General features: G+C 49.2%; 1 protein-coding gene across 1 annotated transcript in view; it reads right to left on the reverse strand.

The window, feature by feature from the left end:
- CFH (complement factor H) overlaps nucleotides 1-19788 on the reverse strand; it is a 127064-nt gene that overhangs the window by 72164 nt on the left and 35112 nt on the right. The window contains 3 exon segments of the mRNA XM_075068273.1: nucleotides 1661-1855; nucleotides 4155-4231; nucleotides 5583-5688. Coding sequence (XP_074924374.1) covers nucleotides 1661-1855; nucleotides 4155-4231; nucleotides 5583-5688 — 378 coding nt within the window.

Raw genomic sequence — 19788 nt, forward strand, 5'->3', positions numbered from 1 at the left:
TTAAACAATTTACATATTTAATACCAGTCTTCTACATTTGAATTATAAGAAGTAGGGGGATGCCAGAGCTGCAAAAGTTAGCCCAACGTGCGAATAAGTGATTAATGTGCCTGTCACTGTCATACATTTCCTAAATAAACACCTCATAATTGGTTTATATATAAACAATTTCCTGACTCTGAAAACTCATTGGGTTCAATATTAAATGGAAATATTATGTTAAGAAATCTTTTCAGAAGCAAGTATGCCTGATGCAAGTACATTGGTAAATCAATCTCATACTATGATCTCTATTTACAAAACAAATTAAGAATCAAATAAATGATATCTGGCCAAGCCAATTTGAATAAAGCATGATCCACCATGATTGTTTCAGTTTTAAATACTTTAAGAATACCAATAAAATGGAAGCATACTTGGTTTTGATAGTAAATATCAAATGTCATATAGATTCAAACTCTGTTTGCAGGATAGTCTGTTAATTTTTAAGAATAGATAATATGTGCATGTGACAAGTTAGCAGTTAAAAAGATATTACATATGGAGTTATTCTGTATGTCACACTCAGCACAGGGGAAAGATTAATGCACTTCATTAGTAAAACCATATTGTTAACAAAAAACACTCTGGCTGATTAATTTTATTTCAGAACCTGGCTGTTTGCTCCTAGTTCAGTTGCAGGTTGAATGGGTAAAAATTAAAAGCAACTGATATAGCCTACAATCAGATATGTTCACAGAGATCAACTCTTCTCAATGCATTGGCAGGACCTAGAAATAAGCTATGACAGGAGTGCTCTGTGTTAAGCAATATTATTTCAGGAGACGTGAAAAACTAGTATTTTAGATACTGAAGAATGCCACTCCCTCATGTCTGTGGTGAGACGTTGAGCCACCCAATTAAGAAATGAGTGAATGGAACATCCCCTGATATCTCAGCACCCAAAGAGGTGGAAAGATGTAAAGTGGCACTTACCAAGTTTATGCTATTAGGAAAAGAAATAGGCACATCCCTGATACATTTCACGTAGAATGTGATGACGTTATTTCTAAGTTTCTAAAATGTGCTATATGCTTTACAAAACAAACAAAACCACAGTTTCTGCCCTGAAGATCATACAATCTCAGTGCAACACAACAATGTAATAAGTCAGGTGGACTTGAGTGGAAATTAGGCTACAATTCTGTTTGATATACAGGAAGGAATATAATTAATCTCATTCCTTCCTACTAGTTTTGGCTCCAAAAAGCCAACTATCTAGTTGATCTACTGTTAACAGAATAGATAGTATTAGAATATGCAAAAAATTATTGAATATTCTCAGCTGTAGGTACTTTCTTGTTCCATTTATTCACTCACGTATAATGTCTTATGTATCAGTGTTAACTTTTCAGTGAAGATTGGGGAATGTCTAGAAGACTTTATGACTAAATTTTCTAGATTTTACTTCCTTTACACATATCATGCAATGGAGATGAATACATCACATAAGTACTGTAATTATTGCCACTGGAAATATTTTGCTCGTTCCATAATTCTCCTATAGAATAATCAATTTCTAGCAATCTAAGTGTCATGATAACAGCTTCAACAGTACATTCAAAATCACTTTGGCTAAAGAGAAATTTCACTAAAACTAAAAGATAATTTTTCTTCTCACCTATGCATGTAGGTACAGCAGCATTCCAATTTCCATCAGCTGAGCAATGTATTTCTTTAGATCCAGAAAGTTTATAGTCTTTATTACATTCAAACTGTACAACTTGGCCAAAGGAAAATTCTTGGTTTGCCTCATATACACCAGCTGCAACGATTTTTCCATTTTCTGGTGCATTTACTGGTAAACACTTGCTCACTGTAAAAATAAAGCTATAATTTAAGGTCTACTCTGTAACTATATTGTAAAACAAAATCAGCATTAAAAATAAGCTAAAGACTGTTGCAAAAAAGAAATCATTCTGGGATTTATTAGCAGAAGTGTTATAAACAAGACACAAGAAGTAATTCTTCCTCTCTACTCCGCAATGATTAGGCCTCAACTAGAGTATTGTGTCCAGTTATGGGTGATGTGGACAAACTGGAGAAAGTCCAGAGAAGAGCAACAAAAAATATTAGAGATCTAGAAAACATGACCTAGGAGGGAAGATTGAAAAAAAAATGGGTTGGTGTAGTCTGGAGAAGAGAAGACTGAGAGGGGACATGCTAACCGTTTTCAAGTACATAAAAGGTTGTTACAAAGAGGAGGGAGGTAAATTGTTCTCTTTAACCTCTGAGGATAGGACAAGAAGCAATGGATTTAAATTACAGCACGGGCAATGTAGGTTGGACACTGGGAAAATCTTCCTAACCGTCAGGATAGTTAAGCATTGGAATAAATTGCCAAGGGAGGTTGTGGAATCTCCATCACTGGAGATTTTTAAGAGCAGGCTGAACAAAACACCTGTCAGGGATGGTCTAGATAATACTTAGTCCTGCCATGAGTGCATGGGACTGGACTAAATGACCTCTTGAGGTCCCTTGCAGACCTATGATTTTATGATAAACATTAAAATACACAACAATTAAAAAAAATACTACAAGTAAACTACATAGTAAACATAAAATTAAGCTTTATCACACACTTAGCTACCACAGTGACTAGTATGATATAAAGTCAGACAGAGACACCAGAGAAAGTTGGTATACGGAGTCTCGTCACTCTACTGTTTATTTGTCCTGGTTGAAGACAGAGTGTTCACCTAGAATTGCCTTGAGTGATAGATGATAGATGGAGGTCCAACTAACATATCCAGTGGCACTCACAACCCACGCCCTGCTAAAAGTCAACATTAGTTGCTCTTGCTTATGCCAAGACTACATCTGCTCACAGACTAATCAGCTGGAAAACTGTAGAGAACTGCAGACTGACCAAAACATATCCATCAGTTCACAGTTATTAGCTCAAAATCCTTGATAAAGATATTGGACTAAATTCATCACTGGCATAAGTGAGTATAATTTATCTCAGCAGAAAGTTTGCCCCATATCTTTAATTTCCCATAACTGCACTAACCCAAGAAAAAGAATAAATATATGATCAAATATTCCTTATTACAAAAGTAGCCGTCAGATGGGACTAAATTCCACCCTTGGATGTTTACAAAGACATTAATGGGAGTGTATGTGCGTATATGAGACCAGAATTTTGCCTCCATCTCTTTCTTCTCCCAGCTTTCTCCAGTATATCAGTCATCTGCACATTCTTTGATTTTGCATCCTATTTCAGGGTTCCTCAAACAAATCTATAAAGATTTATAAATTTATAATCATGCACGATTAAGCGCACACATTCACACGTAGTCATGCTTTTCCTTTAGTGAGAAACCCTTAAAAATTTGGGATTAAAGAAATATAAATAACAATTCTTACTGGCCAAAGTCACAGTCACATCATAACACAAATACTGTACTGTGGGATGTGCATTCATTGTATGATGGAACACTTTCCCCATAAGTATTAAAGCTCTACAGAACAAAATTAAGAAAAAGATTATCTAAGAACAACATTAAAGGACAGATTGTGACATCGTTGATCATGCTGAATGAGTAATACTACTGAAATCAATCGGACTACATGAGGAGTAAGGTAGAGCCCAGCAGCCGGACTGGGATCCTGTGGGTCCTGCAGGACACACTGCCATAATAGTAGAAAAAGTAAAATGTATTTATTATGGGAGGGGATTGGGTGGAGAAAAAAATCAAACAAAAGAAACCAAAACCAAAACAAAATAAAAATGGACTGTGGAAATTTGGAGGAAAACACTATATTTCTTGTCAGTTTACCAACAGTAGCCTATTTGGGAAATTGCTATTTTGTTTCTCTTTCCTGTATGTGTTATCTCCCTCTCCTCTCCTGCAGGATTTGTGGGATCTAAGATTTTTTTTTGGTTTGGAGCAGGATAAGAATGCCAGAAATAATTCAAGAGTGGGTAGGAGTGGGAGTGGGAACTGCAGGGCGGGATGGGGGCGAAATTTAAATAGTCTCACAGAGGGCTCTAGAGAAAGGTACTAATCAATGTGAGCAAAGAAATCACAGCTGGATCCTAAATAGTTTTAAGCAGGCAAATATTAAATAAAAATCAGTTTGAAAAAAAGATTGTTGTAGACTCCATTTACCTTCACAGTGGGGGAGTTCATTGCTCCATCCATCTGCCTGACACTCACGGAAATTTCTTTGGCTGAGCATCTGATAACTTACCAAAAAAATTGTAACTAAAATATAAAACTCTAAAATACAGCAGCATTATATGTTAACAGATTATGTCATGCTGTTATAGTTAAAACAATGCAAGTAGTTTCCCCTGTTCTAATACATAAACTAACCCAAAAGATTCGCCTGGAGAAGAAAACAATACTGTCTCTACTGGGCTCCTTCTCCACTTTGTTAAACTTCCTATTGCTCACAGTAGCAGAATGGTAAGTGGCAGAAGTAAAGCTTCATTGAAGCTTCTTTATTATATAGAGAGCTGCTAATGCTAAACTGTGGCTCAGCCCTCTGTATAGAAGCCATTGTAATTCACTGTGGTTCCACAACATTAGGGAGAATTGCAACTTCTAAGCCCAGTTCACTGGTACCCTCTAGCACAAAGGAGGCATAAACCTGGTGAAAATGGCAGATTAAGCCAAGTTTATGGATGCTTTGCATTGCCAGTGCAGTGCAAACCAGCCAGACTGTAATGAAGTGTATCTTACCATATAGAAGATTTTTTATTCAAATTACTAAAGCTCTTTCTAGAGAGCTATAGTTAGTCGTGAAAGCACACGATGAATGTAGTTACTGAGTCTACCGCAAACTCGCAATTTGAAAAAAAAAATTCTCTGCAATTACTATAAAACAGGAATGATTAATGTTTGGCTTGTAGGTCAGGGCCTGATTTTCACAAGTGCTGACCTCTGAAAATCAGGCCTCTGATCCACTAAGCCCCGTAACAAGGCTTCATCAGTTCATTAGTTTCTGAGTCCTGGATCTCCATATTAAATATGAGATCAACTGCAGGCAGTCAGTCTAAGCAAATTAGGTGTTGTCCTCAGGAGGACAAAGTTTCGCTGACTGCTATAGAAGCAGCAAAGAGTCCTGTGGCATCTTATAGACTAACAGATGTATTGTAGCATGAGCTTTTGTGGGTGAATACCCACTTCGTCAGATGCATGGGTATTCACCCATGAAAGCTCATGCTCCAATATGTCTATTAGTCTATAAGGGGTTAGCCACAGGACTCTTTGCTGCTTTTACAGATCCAGACTAACCTGGCTACCCCTCTGATACTCTGCTACAGAAGTACATCTGAAGGTATAAGATTAAAGAGTTATGTTAAATAGTCTTTTGGAAACCCAAGGTGCTTTTAATGTAATGAAACTGGATGCACTTTCATCATCATTAACCACTTCTAACTATAGAAATTTAACAATATTAACAACGTAAATCTGTCAGTCTTAAATATAAAATTGCCAAGCCATAACTAGACACTTACTCCATTAACTTTTACACCCCACATTGACCTGCTCTAGTACTATCAGTATATTGAATAACAAAAAAAATATTACCCTTCATCACATTTGTACTGAACACGAGCACCAAATACAAACTCTGTTCCAGCAGTAAGTTCAAAGGAACCAAACTGAATATCTCCAGGATGGCCACAGGGCTTGTCTGTGGGGGTGGAAAAAAAAGGGAAATGTGTTTATAAACCTTCTACAGTGCTATAAAGGGAGGTAATTTTGACTGTCAGATAGGAATTGTATTTGCTACATAGGGTGGCATTTTCAAAAGCTTTCGGCATTAGCTTAATTCTCTCCTATTAAAGTCAATGGGAGTTTGACCATTGATTTCAGTGGTAGCTGAATACCAAGCACTTTTGAAAACTCAACCATAATGCTGGTGAATTAAATACTGAGACTATCCAAATTTTTGCTTTCTGAGCGACAAACAGCATAGAATCTGATGCTATAAAATATTTGTTAATACTCTAAAGGCCTCTGCTCTAAAATTGGATGCTTTGTCAGACCTATGATCAGATTTAAATACACATTGAAAAGTCCCAATTTGTTAATATTTTTTTAAGGCACAAGGTTTATTGACCTGATATTTAAATCTTTTCCTTGAACACTTTCAAAAGGATTCTTTCAAAGAGGTAAAGGCTCTTTAGAAATGCTTCTATATGCATACATGTATATTAGGAGAAAAATAAACGTATTATTAAGTCAATCAAGTAAATTACATGTACAGCTTGTTACATAGGTGATACACGGAGACAGAACTGTAATTACACATTGACCTTTTAACTGAAGGATATAGTAAATTCCAGCATGCTAATGAAGTTTTTAAATACCTGGCCACAAATCCCCAGATTATAGCAGTGAGGAGCTTGAGTTATATGAAAAACATTGTTCATGAAAAGATATCTGAGAGATGGCACTTTGGTTCTGCAGAAGATAAATACACTCCTACAACGACAGGCTGGGACCCTTCAAACTGAAGCCCAGGGACTTCTTAAGATAGAAGGGTGTGTGAGCCAGGGCCCTTTGGTGCCATCTGGCAGAGGACATCAGTGTACATAAGGATTACAGGGATCCCCCTTGGTCTGGTATCTACCTACTAGTTTGCCAAGAGTGTCATGTAAGGTATCTACTGAAAGTTTATGTCACAATGGTCATCATGATCACTGAAAAATGTATGTATGGATAATATGTAAGGGGTTTATACACACACACATTTATGTTCTTTTGGCCTGTGAGTTGGAGTCAGTCACCAAAAGTCGAAAAACAAGTTTATTTCAGGCAGAAAATGTTTATCAGCAGTCTGTCTGTAAGTAAATGGAGTATTGTATAGTTCACAATGAATGCCCATTTACAGTCTGAGCTAAATGTTAATGATGGAATTATGAAATCTTCAGAGGGGGGAATTTACAGCAGGAAATAAACGAGCAGGAGGGTCTTTCATAAATGAAGATCATGGATTTTTGGACTACAACTGTAGGTACAGAGACTAACTCTACATTCTTCATCTAGGATGCAAGATAACAGAGGGCTTGCTTCATGAAATAAGGATCACAAGTTTTTAAATCCTGGGGGAAGAAATTTGGGTGATGTAAAGATCACTAGACAGAAGAGTATCATGTTAGTTAAGTCTGGGCTCTATTATGTGTGTTATGATTCTGTTTTAGATATAACCCTTTGTTTCCAATATTTCAGCTTGTTATCATTTGAAACTTTGTTCTTTGTTAAATAAACTTAAAAATGCTTTCTCTATAAACAAACTTAAGTGCTGTGTGTTAAGCAGAACTATATTCTGTGGTATAACTGGTAAGCTGTGGTGTTCTATTCCTTTGGGAATAGAGGATCTGGGAGTGTCCAGTGGATTGGGGCTGGATGCTAGAGGCAGATGCTTGACGGATTTGGGGATTGGTGTGTGCCTATCACTAACCTAAAGAGGAACAGCACAGCCTACATAGGCTGAGTGAAGTATGCTTGTTCTGCCTGTGGCTAGTGGTGTCAGGAAGCTGCTGCCTGATAAGCACAGATAAGAGGAGGTGGTAGTGAGGTGCCTCACAACCCTACCCCTGGGAAGCACCACAGTGGAGTAATCAGGCAGGATCTACACCCAGTTTGCTTGTGAGAGAGTCACCCTTAGAAGGGTGAAAAATGAAAAAACAGGTTATGGATTGCTATTTTCTGTTTATTTCAGGTAAGGAAATAGAGTGCAGTATAAAATGAGTAGACAAGAAACATACTCCTAACTAAATATGCAATAGTTGGAGCAGCAGTATGAAGCTCATGAATTAGATGAAGGGAAAATCACTGAGGAATTGAGATTTTCACTTATGGAACAAGATAAGTTATGCACAGGTATAGCCCTCAATGAAACAGCTATGAAGTTGGAGTTGGCCATCTAGGAGGTGGCAAAAGTAGAGAAGGAACCGTTTGTGGGCAGCCAAAGATAAATGGGATGCAGTGGAAGCCACACACCAGATAGCACTGGAGCTGGAAGACAACATTTTTGAAGCCCAAGAAGCAGAGGTCAAAGAAAAGAAGGAGAGGCAAGAAAGAGATGGCAGGCAGCATGCCCTGAGCATACTGGACTTACAAAAGTAGATCCTTCAGCCCACGTGTAATTCTCACCAGGGATCACCCAGCTGAGACAAACTATGTGCTAGTTACAGGAAGACTGATTGCACTGAAGAATAGTTAGCCACCTTTGAAAGGATCTGCAGTGTACATAACTTTGATGACTGGAGAATGACCATCTTACTCTCCAAACTGAATGGTAAAACTTTGAAGGTGTTTTATTATATGGATGTAAATGAGACTATGAAGTATGACATTTTAAAATTGTTTTTATGAAAAAAAAAGCTTTCAAATTACACCAGAGGGATATCACAAAGTTTATAAACCTTTAAAAGGTTGACAAGTTAAGTCACAGGGAATATAGTCATAAAATGGTGGATTATTTGGAAAAAAAAAAAAAGACAAAGTAAAGAGGCAGAAACTTCTGACCAGTTAATAAATCTATTTGCTCAAGAACACTTCTCTGATGTCTGCTCTAAGCAGGAGAGAGCTGCAGCTGGGAGACTGTGGAAGCAGTTGCAGAAGCAACTGACTTGTACATAGAAGAGAGATCCGTCTTAGAGTTCACGTCTCAAAAGCAAGAGCAAAAATCCTGTAGTAAAAGTGTGTCTTTGGTTTGTTCCTGGAAAAAAAGCAGGGAGGGAATGGGATTAAGCGCACATCACCCTTTATTTCATATTTAAGAACAGGGCCTCACAGGCTAAGTTTCTGAACCATTTACTCGAGTTCTGTAGCTATTCTGCATAATTTTTCACCTCTGATTTCTTTATTGTGTATTATTAGAATACTATGTCCAGTTTTGGTGTTCACACTTCACAAAAGATGTTGGTAAATTGCAAAGAGCTCAGAAAAGATCAACAAGAATGATTAGAGGTCTGGAAAACATGCTTGACTGAGAAACTAAAGAGGCTCAATCTATTTAGTTTATCAAAGAGAAGATTAAAAAGATTTGATTGTGGTCTATAAGTGTCTTCACTGGGAAGTGATTTCCAATAATAGACCACTTTTTAAACTAAGAGAAGAAGACATAACAAAATCAAATGTTTGGAAGTTGAAGCTAAGTAAATTCAAACTGGAAATAGGCAAAAAGAATTAAATGAGGGTAATTAACCATTGGATCAGTTTACCTAGGGACAGGGTGGATTCTTCATCACTTGCAATCTTTAAATCAACGTTTTATCTTAAATTATGGTCTTGATGAAGAAATTATTGGGCTGTGTTCTTTGGCTTGGGTTATAGAAGAAGTGATACCAGATAATCATAATGATCCCTTCTGGTCCTAGAATCTATGATTTTCATGTCAAATTAACTTTGCTATAGTAGGATATTTTGATTGGAGATGTAGACTATTTGGGAAAGCAGCATATTTGGATGACTCAGAGAAGATAACTGATTCCAGATTTAAAGTAACGCCACGTAAAGAAAGAAGTAGGCACTTGAGTACGTAATCAAAAGGAAAGGAATTGTGGGACTCATTCCTAAATGTGCTGGCCATGTTCATTCTTGGAACAAGCACTATTTAATGACCTTCAGAGAGCTAAACTTTATTCACACTGCTTTGCTTCTTCAACGAGCTTTACAAACAATCTCTTTTGTGACAAAGTTCCTCCTCTACCTTGGTGAGTCCTGCACTTATTGGCAACTTTGCTCACCTCAGTGATCTCCCCCCACAGTCTGGATCAACTCCTCCTGTGTCTGATCAGGAGTTGGGAGGTTTGGGGGGAACCCGGGCTGTCATAAGGTATATTTCCCAAATCTGAACCTTAGCGTCCAAAATTTGGGTACCTGCATGAAACCTCTAAGCTTAATTACCAGCTTAGATCTGATATGCTGCCACCAATCAGGACTTTGGGTGGAGCCCCTGATTAGCTCCGGTCTCCCCAACCTTCCCTGGGGACCCCAAGACTCAGATTCCCTGAGTCTCACAACAAAGGGAAATAACCCACTTCCCTTCCCCCCTCTTTACTCCTCCCAGACTTCCTTCTCTGGTTACCCTGACGATTACTGTACTTAAACTCCTTGAATTACAAAACAGAGAGACAATTCACCTTCCCCCTCCTCTCCCCCTCCCAGTCTTTCCCTGAGAGAGACAGTAATTCTGGCACAGAGATTCCTATCCCTTGCCTCAACTAGAAAAGAAAATCAAACAGGTTAAACAGAAAGCTTTTAATAAAAAAGAAAGAAAAGACAAAAAATGTCTTGTAATCAAGATGAAATATACAGGTTATAGCTTATAAAAAAGAATAAACAGCCTTATTCAGAAAAAATACAATTTAAACAGTTCCAGCAAACTACAACTTGCAAATACAGAAAACAATGTAAAACTATATTGTTTTTCTATCTGTACTTACACTTGGAAACAGAAGATTAGAGACCTGGAGATAGTGTAATCACCCTCAGAGCCGAGAGACACTGACTCAGAACAAAGGACCCACACCAAACTTCCCTCCTTGAGATTTGAAAGTATTTTGTTTCCTGATTGTCCTCTGGTCAGTATTTGGTTCCCTTGTTAACCTTTTACAGGTAAAAGAGACATTAACCCTTAGCTATCTGTTTATGACACGGCCACCCTCTACTCTGGGTTCCAGCTCAGGCGCCCTATGGATTTGCAGCTGTCTAGACTGCCTCTTGTAACAGCTGTGTGACAGCTAACCTCTCTGGGCTACTTCCTCAAGGCCTCCTCAAACACCTTCTTTATTCCTCACCACAGGACCTTCCTCTGTGTCTGATAATGCTTGTACTCCTTAGTCCTCCAGCAGCACACTCTCACTCTCACTCTCACTCTCACTCTCAGCTCCCTTGCGCCTCTTGCTCACAGCTCCTCACATGCACTTCCTCTCCTCTGGCTCCTCGCCCCATCTGACTTGAGAGAGCTCCTTTTAAACCCAGGTGCCCTGATAGCTGCCTTGATTGGCTGCAGGTTGTTCTAATCAGCCTGTCTGCCTTAATGTGGTTCTAGCAAGTCCTGGATACTCTAGTGCAGCCCCTGCTCTGGTCTCAGGGAACAGAATCCCCCTGCTTCTCCTGGGGCCAGGAGTAGCTCCTCTCCCTTCGACCGCTCCGCTGTAGAGGAAGGAGGGAGAGGGCTGCTGCTGCTGCTGCTCCTGTTCCTGGCTGGCCTGGCGGCCTCGCTGCTGCTGTTGCTGCTGCTGCTACTGCTGTTCCTGCTTCTGCTGCTCCCCTGGCTGGGCTAGACACCACCACTCACCCCTCTCTCTGCTATCTGCTTGCTGGCTGGCTAGTAGATTCCCCCCCTCCCTCGGTTCCTGCTGTTACTCCACCTACAGCCCTTGAGGGGAGGGGGGGCTGCTGGCCTGCTTCCCAGAGAGGGGGGGTGTGAGGGACCCCAGCTCTTGTTGCTGAGGACACCTTCTGAGCGGGGTCCCTCCTGCCTGGACACCAGACCACCACCACCTGGAGCTGCTGGGCTGCTGTGGCAGTTGCTGGCGAGCTGTTGGAGCCCGGAGGAGGTGAAGGAGGAGGAGGAGACCGCCCGCTGCTGGAGACCGTGTGAAGACCACTGTGGAGGGGGTATTCCTGGACTGAGTCCTTTTTCAACTGTGCTCTTGTGGTGGGGGTTTGGACTGTGTCTGTTGGGACACCGGGGGTGTGGCGTGGGGCCTGCCCCCGGTCCATCTGTGTTCCCTTTCGCCCCCACCACCATCGTTGCCCCCTCCACCCCCCGCTGGCTGTTTTCCTTCGCCTTTGGACTCCTGCCTCTGGGACTGAGCTGCTCGCCTGACCCACCACGCCCACTTCCATCGTTTGGGCCTGCAGCAGCAGCAGCCTATATAATTGACTTTCGCACAAGTGCCTGTGGGCGCACCACCTTCCCCCTCCCCCTGGACTGGCCCCTTTCCTTTTTTGTCCGCCCCACCTATTTCCCTCTGTGGCCCTGCTAGTTCTGCCCCAGCCCTGCAGCTATCCCCGTGGTCCCTCTGCCCCATTCCCAGCTAGCCCTTCTCCCCCCACCCTGTGCTCCCCCTGCCCTGATTGGTCCCTCCCCTCGTGCGCCCACGCCCCCCCCATGCGCTTGTGCCCTTCCCCCATTTGAGTTTCCCCTTGTTCACTGCACCCCCGCCCATCTGCCATTGTCCCCCCTGATCCCCCAGTGCAACTGGAGGAGCCGGAACTCCCCTCTGCGTCGTGTCCTGTCACCCTTCCACCCCTAGGTCCTTGGTTGCTCCCCGCACCCTTTAGCCTTCCCTTTCTGGCACGCCCTCCCCTGCCTGCAGCCTAGCGGGGAGGGGTGGTCGCCTCCTCTCCTTCCCCTCCCCTCGCTGTTTGTCCCCCTCCCCGCTCTCGTTATGGCGGGGGACGCGGCGGGGGAGACCCCACGCGATGCTCCCACTGCCCCTCCTCCACCTGCCCCCATGTCCCACTGCCCTAGCCTCCACCTCAACCGCCGCTGCCGATCCACCTACCACCGCCCCCTGCTGGGCACTGGCAGCGCAGCGAGTACCGGGGAGACCTCCGCTGCTGCACGTCCCTCCCCCTTCCGATTCGGGGGAGCTCCCCCAGCCGGTGGGAAGGTCGGGGTGGGAAGAAGGGTAAGGGCCCCGCTAAAAAGGCCAGGCCCTCCATGGCGGAACCTGCCCCCCACTGCCGCCCCGCTCCCGGCTGCGGCATAAATCCCGCCCCCGCTTGGCGCCTCCACCTCCCAGCATCCGGGTGGGAGCCTCCCCGCTATCCCTCCACCAGCTCTGCGGGTGTCCCTCCCCCGGCCCCAGGGCGTACGCCCAGGTGGCGGCGGCCCCCCCGCCTGCCGCCGCTCCTCCGACCACCGCTTCCACCACCATCTACAGCGGCCGGGGACCCTTTCCCACCTTGACCAGGAAGCACGGCGTCCGTTGCCTCCTGGTGCCCGCCTCGCCCCACGTGGAGACCTACGTGCGGGCGTTGGCGAGGGTGGTGGGGCCCACGGCCATCGTGGCGGCCTCCAAAATGTACGGGAAGGTGGTCTTCTTCCTCGCATCGGAGGCCGCCGCACAGGAGCGGTAGAGAGGGGCCTAGCGGTAGGGGGCGTGTTCGTCCCCCTGGAGCCGTTGGAAGACCTGGGGGTCCGCTTGGTCCTGACCTCCGTCCTCCTTTCCTGCCCAATGCCGCCCTGTTGCCCCCCTTCTCTGCCCTGGGGCGCCCCATCTCCGTCATCAGCCCTCTCCCCTTGGGCTGCAAGGACCCCGCCCTCCGTCACGTCCTCTCGTTCCGCCGGCAAGTGCAGCTTCAACTGCCGCCGGCGCACGTGGCGGGGAGGCGCTCGAGGGGTCCTTTCTGGTCCCCTACCAGGGGGCCCACTACCGGGTGCACTATTCGACGGGGGAGGCCCGGTGCTACCTCTGCCGGGCGATGGGGCACATCCGGAGGGATTGCCCCTTGGCCCAGCACGGAGGAGCGTCCGGGACCCCTGAGCCCCGGCACGGTGCCGGCCCTGTCATCACCGGCACCCCTGGCCGCCAGGCACCCGAAGCTGCCCCTCCTCCTCCTTCTCGGTCCATCGCTGTGGAGGAGGGTGCAGCGGGGATACCGCCGGGCGTGGGAGAGGGCTCATCCCAGGGGAATCTTCCCCTCACTTTCTGTCCCACCACTGCCTCCGGAGTCCCTGAGCCATTGCCCTTGCCCCCCGATCCGACCCCTGTTAGCCAGCCCCCGGATGATGCCATGGAGGGCTGGTCCTTAGTGCAGGGAAGCGGGGCAAGCGGAAGGCTCGAGCCTCGTTACAACCCTTCAGATTCGGAGGCCCCCCGGAAGAGCAGGAAGGGGGGCGCCGATGACGAGCCTTCCGCCTTGCCCCTGATGACTCCCACGTTTTGTGGTGCCGGCTGGGGACATCGTGGCAGCACCGGAGGGTAACGCCGCCCCTCCTCCGGGGTCCCTTCCCGTGGAAGCCCCAAGGGAGCCTCTCTCACCCCCCTCCCACTCAACGCCTCTGCGAGTGCCGAGGTGGGTGTCACCTCGGGTGCTAGCGAGGAGGGCCCTGGGGTGGTGGAGGGCGATCTCCTTTCCATCTATGAGGAGATCGAGGCCCTGGGTCTGACCCAGTCACGCAGGGGGAGGACGACCCTCTGCCAGCGGGCCTCGATCTGGGCGACCTCACCCCGGTCCCCCTGTCCCCGAGTTCCTTTCCCCTACCGCTACTTCTGCTCCCACCTCTGAGGGTCCCCTGGATTCCTCCATCGACCCGGCTGCGGGTGGCCCCTGTTGCTGGCCGCCGAGCCCATTAAGGCGACGGCCAGTGCCCCGCTGCCGGGACCCGGTTCCCAGGGGGTATCCTTCTTGGGTGTGGAGAACCCGCCCTCCTTCCTAGGCGGGGACCCCATTGACAAACATCTATCTCTGGATGCCGAGGCTGCCACACGTGCCACTCTGGCTGCGCCCGGCATCATTAGGGGTCCCCTTCCCACTTCCCAGATCCCTGAGCCTGCCAGAAGGAGCCACCGTCCAGTGGCTCACCTATAGGGGCTCAGGATCCCGTCTCTGCCCCCTTCACAGATTCTCTCCCTGATCCCCGCCCTACTCCTGTTAGCCCTGTCCTTGTCCCCCCCACCTCCTGTGATGCCAGTGCCCGCCCTGGGAATGCCCCCCAGGGTGCGCTCCGCTAGTTTTTCCTTTCCCGACCCACCAGGGGCTGCTGTTCTCCTTCCGCCACCCCTTGTTGAACCGGGGAGCAGGGGCGGTCGCGTGGCGTCGGCCCATCGGACGCCACGTCGGGGGTCTGCCCCCTGCCTGCCCGCCTCGGTGGGCCACGGGGCTGTGACGGGGGCCCCACTGGGGGACAGTCATCGTCGGTGACCCCGCCCCCCATGCGCTGAGGAGGAGCTGCGGGAGTTCCTCGACGACGTCCGTGGCTCCCGTAACAAAGTCCATCTTGCGCTCCAGCGCTGGGGGGATTTCCATCAGGTCCTCCGGGCCGCGAGGGCCCTCATGGGGGAGGGTAAGAGGACCGGGAAGCAGGCCGCCGCGGCCTACCAGCGGGTCCGCCTCTTCCGTGACTCGTTAGTCACCTATGGGGTAGGTCACGGATTGCTGCGCGCCTGCCGGAGGCTGTGGGCGTGTCTGCTGGCGAGGATCCCCCCCAGCCCTCCTCATGGCACCGATCATCTTTGCAACGTTAAACACCCGGGCTGTAGGATGGGTCTCCGCAGGAACCAGGTGCTCTCCTACCTCCGGGAGGGGGGTTACTCTGTGATTTTCCTGCAGGAGACCCATACGGATCCGGCCGCTGAAGCTAGCTGGCGGCTGGAGTGGGGGAACGAGGCCTACTTTAGCCACTTCTCGGTTTGCGCGGCCGGGGTGGCGACCTTGTTCCCCGACCTACGGCCCGAGGTGCTGGGGGTCGCTGAGGCTGTGCCGGGCCGCCTGCTGCACCTCCGGGTCCGCATGGAGGGGCTTGTGGTTAATCTCGTCAATGTTTATGCCCCGACATCGGGCCCGGAGAGGTTGCGTTTTTATCAGCAGGCGTCCGCCTTCCTCGGCTCCCTGGATCCTCGTGAGTGCCTGGTCCTGGAGGGGATTTTTTAATACCACCCTTGAGGAACGGGACCGCTCGGGGACCGAGCAGTGCCCGGCCGCCGCGGACGTCTCTCCGGGAGATTGTCGAACGCCACTCCCTGGTGGACGTCTGGCGCGACCACCACCCGGACGACGTCTCGACGTTCACCTTCGTCCGGGTGGAGGCCCATCGGTCGTGCCACTCCCGGCTGGACCGCATTTATCTATCACGTTTCCACCTTTTACGGGCCCACTCCTCCGGCGTTCGGCCGGCCCCCTTTTCGGATCACCATCTTGCCACCGTGACAGCCTCTCTCTGCGCGGAGAGGCCGGGGCCGGCCTATTGGCACTTTAATAATAGTTTGCTGGAGGATGCGGGCTTCGTGGCGTCCTTCCGGGAGTTCTGGCTGGCCTGGCGAGGGCAGCGGCGCGCCTTTTCCTCGGCGCGGCGGTGGTGGGATCTGGGGAAGGTGCGCGCGCCCGGCTCTTCTGCCGTGACTACACCGGGGCGCCAGCGGCGGAGGGATGCGGCCATAGAGCAGCTGAGCGCGGGAGGTCTTGGAGCTGGAGAGGCGTCTGGCCGCCAGCCCCGAGGATCCATCCCTCTGCGGAGCGTGCCGGGAGAAGCGGGAGGAGCTTCGAGCCCTCGAGGACCATCGGGCCCGGGGAGCTTTTGTTCGATCCCGCATCCACCTCCTTCGGGAGATGGACCGCGGCTCCCGCTTCTTCTACGCCCTGGAGAAAAAGGGGGGCCAAGAAACACGTCACCTGCCTCCTGGCGGAGAGGCACGGCACCCCCCTCACGGACCCGGCGGAGATGTGCGGGAGGGCCAGGGCCTTCTACGCGGCCCTTTTCTCCCCGGATCCGACCGATCCTAACGCTTGCAGAGTACTCTGGGACGGGCTCCCGACGGTCGGCACGGGCGACCGGGACCGGCTAGAGCTGCCTCTCACTCTGGCGACGAGTTCTCGGAAGGAAGCCCTTCCGTCGCAAGCCCACACATAAATCTCCAGCATGGACGGGCGACCGTGGAGTTCTGCCGTGTTCTGGGACGTTCCGGCCCAGACCTGGTTCACCGTCTGGGCCGAGTCTTTGCAGAGTGGGATCCTCCCTCTCTCATGCAGGCGAGGCGTGCTCGCCTTATTGGGCCAAAGAGGGGGACCTCCGCGACTTACGGAATGTGGCACCATCTCGCTCTCAGCACGGACTACAAAATCATTGCAAAGGCCATCTCGCGGCATGGGTCCGTGCTGAGGTGGACGTGGTCCATCCAGACCAACCTACACGTCCCGGTACCGCAGTGTCTTTGATAACTGTATCTGGTCCGGGACCTTCGGAATTAGGTGTTGAGGGATGTCTGTCGTTCGCCACTTTTCCCTGGATGCAGGAGAAGGCGTTCGACAGGATGGATCACGTATCCCTGGGTACCCTACGCGTTCGGCTTCGCACCCCGTTTTGGTGGTTTTCTCCAGGTGCTGTACGCTCTCTGCGAGTGTCTGGTCAGGCTCAACTGGACCCTGACCGAAGCCGGTCAGCTTCGGGCGGGGAGTGCGGCAGGGGTGCCCCTCTCCGGCCAGCTGTACGCCCTGGTGATCAAAGCCCTTCCTCTGTCTCCTCACAGAGGTTTACGGGGTTTTTGCCTCGGAGTCGGAGCTGCGTCGGTCCTGTCGGCGTACGCTGACGATTGTGCTCCTCGTGGTCAGACCCGGGCGACTTGCGCGGGGAGGCTTGGCCAGGCTGTGTACTCGGCGGCCTCCTCCGCCGGGTTAACTGGTGCAAGAGCTCTGGCCTGGCGGGGACGGTGGCAGGCAAGCTCCCTCCACCCGTGCTCAGGCCATTCCGGTGAGCGCGGGTCCGCTGCTCTATCTCAGGCGTTTATCTTTCTGCCACGCATCCGTCTCCACCGGAGAACTGGCACGGTTGGAGGGTGGGGTGCGAGCGGCTCGGAAATGGACGGACTACTCCGACGCCTCTCCCTTCGGGGAGGGCACTGGTGCTAATCAACTGGTCCTGTCCATGCTCTGGTACCGGCTCAACACCGCTTGGTCCCGGCCCCGCATTTCCTGGCCCACCTCCGAGCGATTCGATTCTGGAGTTCTTTGGCCAGGGATGCACTGGGTCTCTGCAGGGGTCCTCCACCTGCCCCTGAGGAAGGAGGGCAGGGCCTGAAGTGCCTACGCACCAGGTCCGTGTCTTCCGCCTCGCAGGCCCTGCAGAGGCTCCTGTATAGTGCAGGTCAGTCCGGCGTGGAGCGTACTGGGGCGCATGCCTTCCCCGCCCGCTTCCGAGGGCTCCGATACGACCAGGAGACCTCTTTTACCTCCATCCGACAGGTCTGCCGCGAGACCTCTCAGGGCTGCCGGTCTTCTACCAAGACCTCCTCCGGACCTGGAAGCTCTTTTCCGCGACCAGGTCCATTGGTGGCCACCGTGGGGCCGACCTCCTCACGGAGCCCCTGCTACACAATCCCAGCTTCGTGTGCAGGTGGCGGAGTCCCCCGGTGCGCCGGAGGCTGGTCTTGGCAGGAGTCACCAGGGTCGGAACCTCCTGGACTACGACCGGGAGATGGCTGGGATTCCCCTGACGCCGCCGGCGCATGGGGCTCTCCAGACCTCATACTCCCTGGCGCGTACTTCAGGAGGTGAGGGCCGCTTTGCTGCTGCTGCTCGGCTTACCTCGACCGGTCCTATGAGAGGCACGCCCGCCCACCCTCCACCTCGCCATGGACATTTTAAGGGCCCGCCCTCCGTGACCCAATTGGCCCCCCACCCTTTCTCTGCAAGCCGGCTGCATAATGCAGCCGGTTCTCGTCAGACCGCGCCACGGAAACATCTGTACAGCTCGTGCTCCACACCTTCACTACCTCACCCTCGAATCCCGCCCAATTACCAAATGCGGGACCTCTGCCACCTCTCGAGGGAGAAGCCCCGGTGGGCCAGCGTGTACTCTGCCCTGGTCCCGCGGCCCCGTGGGATGTAGTTGGCGGCTCCTTCATGGCATGAGCACGGGTGTGTACTTGGCGTGGTTCACCCCTGTCCCCAACACCGCCCTTTCTGTGGAGAGAAAGGAGACCTGGCGCACGTTACTTGGAGCGGCCAGGTTTGCAGCCCCGTTCCGTCCTCCTGAATGTCTTCTGCGTTTCTGGTTGCACTTTCCCCTCACTTTTGTCTACGCACTCCCATCCGTGGCCCCACAAAGTCGCGGATCTCCTTCTCAACCTCCTCTAGCCCTGCCAGACTAGCCATCTGACAACACAGAAGAGGAGGTTGGCCGATGGGATTTCTTGCGACTGTGGGGCCTATTCGCCTCCTCGTCCGTCACCATCCGAGCGGAGTTCCTCTAGGCGGTGTCCACTGGCTTCCTGATGCCTTTGAGGAGCTAGGGGTTGTCGGAGTTCTCTGCTTGGTGTCCCCATCAGGTTCCCTTAGTTTAGCCCTATGAACCTCACTCCTGACCTGTTTTTTCATTAGTTGTCCACATACTTACGGTGTCCAGACCTGTGGGTCCTCCCCTTAGGCTGGGGAGGTCCTTTAGAAGTGGGTGGGCTTCGCCCGCCCACCCCCTGGATGCTAAATTGGGACGCAGACTCCGCACCCCACTGGCCTGGGTCTGTCACACTTTTTAATGATTAAATTGATATTACAACAGACTTGAAAGAACATATGATAAATTTATTGGGAAGTTTACTTTCTAATTTCAAATTACAGTAGATGTATAATCTGACTGATTATTCATAGAGCTGGTCAGGAATTTCTGTCTGAATGACCTTCTGATGGATAATGCAGTTTCTGCAAAATTGGTATTTTCTTTGGAAAAAATCTGAATCTTTCCAAACATTTTTGATTTTCCATGGGAAAATTAAATGAAATATTCATTGGGGTCACTTCAACCTGAATAGAATGTTTTCAATTTCTTTGCACTGACCCAGAACATTTAGTTTTGAATGAGGTCAATAAAACATTAAATTGCATTTCTAATGAATCGTGTATATAATGACAGGTTCAGAGTCCCCTTCTCTCCTGCAGCCATGTTCCCTGAACACTACACTCCCATAATGCACTGTGGATTTCCGTCTGATTGATATGCATGATGTAATATGGAGGTTATATGTACTGAGAAAACATCTAAGTGCTGTTAGTCTGGTCAGGGAGTGATATGGGGAAAAGGAGGTATCAAGGCACCTGAACATCAATTTCC

The sequence above is a fragment of the Chelonoidis abingdonii genome, chromosome 7 (genome assembly GCF_003597395.2).
Source record: "Chelonoidis abingdonii isolate Lonesome George chromosome 7, CheloAbing_2.0, whole genome shotgun sequence".
Classification (NCBI taxonomy): Eukaryota; Metazoa; Chordata; order Testudines; family Testudinidae; genus Chelonoidis; species Chelonoidis abingdonii.